This window comes from Rhinoraja longicauda, chromosome 11 (genome assembly GCF_053455715.1).
Source record: "Rhinoraja longicauda isolate Sanriku21f chromosome 11, sRhiLon1.1, whole genome shotgun sequence".
In the NCBI taxonomy this organism is placed as follows: domain Eukaryota; kingdom Metazoa; phylum Chordata; class Chondrichthyes; order Rajiformes; family Arhynchobatidae; genus Rhinoraja; species Rhinoraja longicauda.
Genome location: NC_135963.1, coordinates 22,594,286 through 22,601,214, shown reverse-complemented (window position 1 = coordinate 22,601,214; position 6,929 = coordinate 22,594,286). Strand labels below are relative to the sequence as shown.

The window sequence follows — 6,929 nt, the reverse complement described above, 5'->3', positions numbered from 1 at the left end:
TCATGTTTATGCATTTTATTACCATCCTACCTGTCACCTTACCATACCCAAGTGTGCCATAAATGATACTAAGTAAACTTTGCAGTATATTCACAAAGCTCATTAGCTGCTTAATGTTTGTAAATTTGTTCAGAAAAGAACTTTCTTGGAATCACCATCTTGTATTTGAATAAGAATACTTTTGGCCAGGTCAGCAGCAGTGTTGCAGTGCTAATGTTTTAGATGCCGGAGCGGCCGCTGTTAAATTCCCCGCTGTTTATTTTGGCCTTTTTTTACAGAGGTGCCAGAGTGGCACTCCGGTGAGCTCCGGCGGCACTGCACCCCTGGTCAGCAGTCACTGCAGTCAGCTTTGAACTCTGTCATATAAACCAGCTGAAACATTGCAAATGGTGCCTATATTGCTATACAATTTCGGACATGCAGAAAGGACGATTTGGTGCCAAATAATGTTGCCGTTAAGCATATTGCCAATTGCTTACTATTCCAATTATATCCAATACTCCTAGACACTGGTGTTACGTTTTCTATTACAGAAAGTATTTATTTTAATATTTCCATGCTCCCAGTTTGCCCACACATACCAAGCAAGTGTAGCTCTGAATAAACAATTTACAAACAATTGGGCCGCTAATGAGCTTTATGAACATACTGCAAAGTTTACTCAGTATCATTTATTGCACAGTTGTGTAAGGTACGATGACAGTAATAAAATGCATAAACATTCCTGCCAATTAGGGATGGACAATGATGGAAGCTTGAAATCATTGTATCCTAGCAACAGATAACATTTTATTTTGAATGGAAGAGCAGCCTTTGATTGCTACTGCCAAAGCAGTAAATAAAGTCTGTTTCTCTTTCACAGATCCTGCTTGACCTACTGAGTATTTATGGTGAAAGGAATGAACAGTTGCTTCAATGAGTCTAAATGCAAGTCTCTTCAAGTAATTTCTGTGAGTCCTGACCTAAAATGATTTATGCACTTTGAGTGGGAAAGTAATTCTTAACATTTTATGAATTATGTCCTTTTTCTTTAAAAGCTGAGAATCTTATGGAGTGATCCAATAGAACAGTGGCGCAGCAATAGAGTTGATGCCTAACACTGCCAATGGCCCGGGTTCGATCCTGACTAAGGGTGATGTCGCTATGGAGCTTGCATGTTCTCTTTGTGACCGCATGGGTTTTCTTCAGGTCTGCCACTTTTCCCCCACATTCCAAAGACATGCAGGTTTACAGGTTAATTGGCTTCTGTACAATGTCCCTAGTGTGTAGGGCATAGGACTTGTGTATAGGTTTGCATGGACTTGATCGGCCAAAGGACCTGTTTACATGCTGTACCTCTAAACTAAACTGAATTCTTCAATTGTAAAATGATACAAAAACCTAATGAATGGCCACTAAATGCAATATAAAGCAAGAGATCTTTTAATCTTTGAATGCAGTTACTTGCAGCTGTAATTTTGTCCGTTTAGTTAAGCAGAATCCACAAATTCTTTTAAATGCTAATTGAGCAAATACTGAAGGAGTGAGATTGAGGAGACATGATATTAGAGTAGTTGACTTGTGAACATAAAGAGCAATCAAAATCTGGTAAGAAAAGGGTAACGATCGGTCATTAAAATGTGAAATTTCTCACCCTTTAGATACTGTCTGCCTTGTTGAGGGTTTTAATTTTAATTTTTAATTCTGTTATAGCTTTTGTAGTTAGATGGGATATATCCACACTTTAACATTGATGTTGACAGTGCAAATGCCTAAGAATTTGAAGATTATTGAGTGGCATGTGTCTGTGCATAAAGATGTCCTCTGAGCCCAGGTATTTGGCTGTAGGCCTGACGTTGAGTGGAGATGGTGTGGGAAAGACCAGGAAGGTTGGTCAGCACACGATGTGGCTGGGATCTGCCAAAGGAGCTCTGACCTGCAACATTAACTTTTGTTTTTCTTTACACAAATACTATCTGTCCTGCTGAATGTTTCCAGTATTTTCTGTTCTTATTTCAGATTTCCAACATCTGCAGTTTTTATAATTTTCATGTGACTGGCTGGGATGGAAATATGGCTGGTGTTGTACTTTGCATGTGTGGTCCCAGCAGTTTTTCGGAAAGGCATTTATCAATGGTGAAGTGGTGTTAGAGCAGTGCAAATAATATGTATTGGCTGCACTGGCATCAAGATGAGAGAGGTCAGCAGCACAGAGGTTCAAATGATGGTCAGCAAGGACTCAATGGGCCGAAGGGTCTCTTTCAGTACTTTATTTCTGTATGAATCTATGACTATCATTGAAAAAAGTCAAATTGCAATTGTACTTTTAGGCAAAAATCTTTCTGGAGAATTTCAGAATTATTTTTCACGTTGAAAATCATGTGAAATGTCATTGCACAAGTTAACAGCTCTTTAAATATATGACCATGATAACATAAATTTGAATAGCTGTTAACTCTTCTTCACTTTAAAAAAACAAATTGCTTTTAAGGTCTTGCTGTAGTAAAACAGCCACCTCACTCATTGTTGTATATCTGCTCTCTCCATGGTGTGACTTGCTATCCAAAATATATTGGCAGTTACATCAATAAACAGGCTTAACCTTAACTTTTTACAGTTCATTTGTATCCCAGAATTTAATGCCAATTTGATATATCACTAAAATGCTAAATTTTAGACAACAGTTTTGATGAATTTCTGTTATAGAGATGTACACTATTTTTATAACCAAGTTTGGTAGAGATTTGGGGCTAATGGAAACCAACGGTGGTGATCCTTCAACTTTAAATGGAAGTTATCATTCTAAAAGTGGTGAAAGCATTGACATCAATAATGTAAAATGTATTGATAGAGTAAATTGTGCGTTCCATCATAAGTTGATTAAAGAATGAAAACAATTTTGTAGTGCACGTGTTACAACATTTCACTTGACAATGAGACGGTTATGTGTTTTATTGAGTTTCCTAATGATCTATGAATTTTTTGATCATTTACTTTATATGTACCAATATAGACCTGAATGACAGAAACATTAAAAACATTTGTCAGGTATCTATATCAACTGTTAGTTAATGTCATTGTCTGCACCTAATACACAAATAACTCCATAAAATCCATATTACATTCTGAGATTTATAAAATGGACAATTTTCTCACTTGGGTATGAAGAATAACTTTGAAAGAACATTCATTTAAGATTATCAACCTGTTTGTGGGCTAAATTCTTGTGCCATACTATTGAGGTAAATTGTACAATCCAGCCATATGATGGAACAAAGATAAACAAAACAAGTTTCTTTGTGACATTTCAGGGAAAAGAATATCTTTCAGCTGTTGTTTCACTGCGATTAGTCTTATCCTTTAGGTAGGTAGGAATCTTTCTCAAATCAAGATTTCAGACAACAACCTGGAAATAATAATGTCGCAGGTAATTCCATTAGAACAAGGAAGCAACTGCTTTGTCATCAAAATTCTATTAACTATGTTCAAGTTGGACAACAATCCAAAAATCACAGTTCCAAAGAAATGTCTCTGCTGCATGGAAATGATGAGTGTCGTTTGTATTTGCAATGCGGGAATCACTATCCATTTTGTTTTACATTTAGAATTAAAAGGTCAATAATTGGGTGGCATGGTGGCGCAGCAGTAGGGTTGCTAGAGCACGAGAGACCCGGGTTCGATCCTGATTATGGACGCCATCTGTAGGGAGTTTGTACGTTCTCCCCTGACCTGCGTGGGTTTTCTCCGGTTTCAACCCACACTCTAAAGATGTACGGGTTTGTAGGCTAATTGACTTGGTATAATTATAAATTGTCCTTAGTTTGTAGGATAGTGTTAGTGTGCAGGACTCGATGGTGTTTCTGCGTGGAATCTCTAAACTAATTAACATTAATAATGTGTGAATGTATATTCCCAGGTAGTAATGGTTTACTGGGAATGAGTGGCTGGTTGTTTTTTGAATTGCAGAATATTCTTATGTAAGAGATATTGAAACATCTTATTTAGATTCTTTCATTGCATTTGTTTAAATTATTTCAATCCAAACTTGACTAACTGATCATAAAATAAAGTAATACCCTCACAAACTATTCACTAACTCACAGTATAGAAAATAGAAAAGAAATATCTGCATTTCAGAAGTTTTTATTACAAAAGAATTTTGCATATTTTCATCACGCAATGTTGTAGTGATAGAATAATTACATGGGTTAATTAAATTCAATAAGAGTTGAGTATAAACTAATTACGTTTGATTGAAGATTAAGATTGAACCCAGATTGTTATTCCCTTATTGATAACCATCAATCAGGAGAGAGAAATGTAAACACTGCTTCAGCTACTTGCTGACCTCTTATGTCATCTTTTTCTTCCCCATAATTCCAAAAATGTCACATGAAATGTATTTTCTTCATCAACTTTCAAACACTTCAGCTACCTTAATTTAAGAAACACACCATTATTGCAGGTCCCTCAACTTTCACCTGCATTGAAGAGTATTTTTTCTCTCATAATTTGAAAATTATTTAAGTAATAAAACAAAATAGAACTTTCTGGAAAAAGGTAAGAACAGCTAATGCTGCTTTAAAAGGAAGGTGTTTCAAAGTGAACTCTTAGATGATGCAAAGGAAAACGCAAGTGTATAGTAGAATTGTGTAATTCCAAATTATGTATGTGGAGAATTTTCACATTGCACAGAGACTGCAATTATAAATGTTACCACAAAGAAAATTGGGCCTCTGTCCAGCATCATTCTCAGTCTCGGTTCATTTAGAACAAAACTGCAGACACGGTTTAACCCCAGCCACTTCCAGAAAGGACCTAGGAGATTTAGATACATCTGTAAAAGGTCGGACGAAGCTCTTCAAGTATCTAATATTGGGCACTTTGAGGCAATCTATATATCACAATTCTAAAGGAAAAAACAGGTGAGATGTAGTTTTTGTGAGGTAAAGGATAGGATTAAGTTTTCAAATATAAAGGAAGGTATGTTATACTACTTAGTGACAGAACTATACACCTTATGAGGCAATATATATCTGGTGTGATATTAATATAATTAAAACTCGATCATTCTGGTATAATGAAACTAGCTTAGTTTTTGACGATAGATTACATGCCACATGCGATTGAACAACTTTTCCCAGATATCTTCATGGTCTTTTCCAAAGCAATGAGCCAAGTTCTTTTTTAAAGGTTGGATCCGGTTTGTTTGAAAGTGAACCCTCTTCGTGCTAGTTCCTTCAATATGCTGGCAATATTCTTGCAGTCATCTGTTTGAGAAAAAAAATGATGGTTTCACTCTTTAAAATGCAAAGATAATACAAACTACAACATGTAGAAGAACAAGAAAGCAATGTAATGAACTCCTGAGCACATCATCTGATCAGAATTAATTCCATAATTGCCAAAACTTTGCTCCAGCTTTTTAGAGTGGCTTGGCAGAGGCATTGACATATCCCTGAGCCAGTGACCTTTGGAGCACCACTGCCTCAAACAAAGAAACTACTGCCAGGTGAGTTCAGTTGGAAGTGAGGCAGGTCCTGCTGAAGGGTGGAAGCCCTTGGACCAGGTGAGACTGTGGGAAGGAGCAGATTCTCTGACTCAGTCTGGAGCTTGGGTGTAGATGGAGGATGTGGGGGAAATGGAATGGAAATTGTGTTTTTCATGGTTTTTGCAATGCATATCAGCAGAATCTATTCATCTAAGGGATAATGCACACCAGGGAAAGGGAAGGAGAAAAGTAAAGTGAACCTTGCTTTCCACTATCATCTTTTTATTTGATTTTCCGGCTGGTTTATGATGAGATAGAGACTCTCCAAACCCAGAACTACATCTCAAAGGGAAAGGACTGGATGGAGGGAAGAAAGCTGGAGGAGAGGAGGAGCAGGACAAACCCTGGCAAGTGATAGGTGGATGCAGGTGAGAGGAGTTTTGATAGGAAGATAGTAGGACAAAGGACAGAGATACAACAAATAAGGTGTGAGATTAGGATAGAAGAAGTGTGAATTGTGAAGCTAGCAAAAGGAATATAGATGGACGAGGAGGGGAGAATTGGGTGAGCATCCAGATGGGGTACAGACAAGAGAGGGGGAGGAAAATGAGGGGAGGGGGGGCTGTAGGTTAGTCACCTAAAATTGGAGAATTCATGCTCATACTCATGGGTTGTAAGCTACCCAAGTGGAATATGAGGTGCTGTTCCTCCAGTTTGCAGGACAGAAAGGTCAGCATGGGAATGGGGAGGAACGATAAAATGGTCAGCAACCTAAAGATCATATCATATCATATCATATATATACAGCCGGAAACAGGCCTTTTCGGCCCTCCAAGTCCGTGCCGCCCAGCGATCCCCGCACATTAACACTATCCTACACCCACTAGGGACAATTTTTACATTTACCCAGCCAATTAACCTACATACCTGTACGTCTTTGGAGTGTGGGAGGAAACCGAAGATCTCGGAGAAAACCCACGCAGGTCACGGGGAGAACGTACAAACTCCTTACAGTGCAGCACCCGTAGTCAGGATCGAACCTGAGTCTCCGGCGCTGCATTCGCTGTAAAGCAGCAACTCTACCGCTGCGCTACCGTGCCGATCCAGAAGGCCTTGGCAGACTGAGCGCAAGTGTTTGGCGAAATGATCGCTGAGTCCACGCGTAGTCTTGTCGATGTATGGAAAAGATAGAAATATAGAAAATAGGTGCAGGAGTAGGCCATTCGGCCCTTTGCGCCAGCACCACCATTCAATATGATCATGGCTGATCATCCAAAATCAGTGGCCCGTTGCTGCTTTCTCCCCATATCCCTTGATTCCATTAGCCCGAGGAGCTATTTCTAACTCTCTCACAACTGGAACAGTAGATTAGGTTAGTGGAGGTTCCTTTAGTACATTTAAGTCTTTAGGTTTAGATTTATTATTGTCATGTAAAAAACAAGGTACTGAAAAGCTTTGT

At 38.4% G+C, this 6,929-nt stretch overlaps 1 protein-coding gene across 1 annotated transcript in view; it reads right to left on the bottom strand.

Annotated features, from left to right (window-relative positions):
- Window positions 1-2,916: 2,916 nt before the first annotated feature.
- LOC144598366 (ERI1 exoribonuclease 3-like) overlaps window positions 2,917-6,929 on the bottom strand; it is a 272,324-nt gene continuing 268,311 nt past the window's right edge. Inside the window, exon 8 of the mRNA XM_078408446.1 lies at window positions 2,917-5,249. Coding sequence (XP_078264572.1) covers window positions 5,167-5,249 — 83 coding nt within the window. The 3' untranslated portion in view covers window positions 2,917-5,166. The remainder of the gene's footprint in view (window positions 5,250-6,929) is intronic.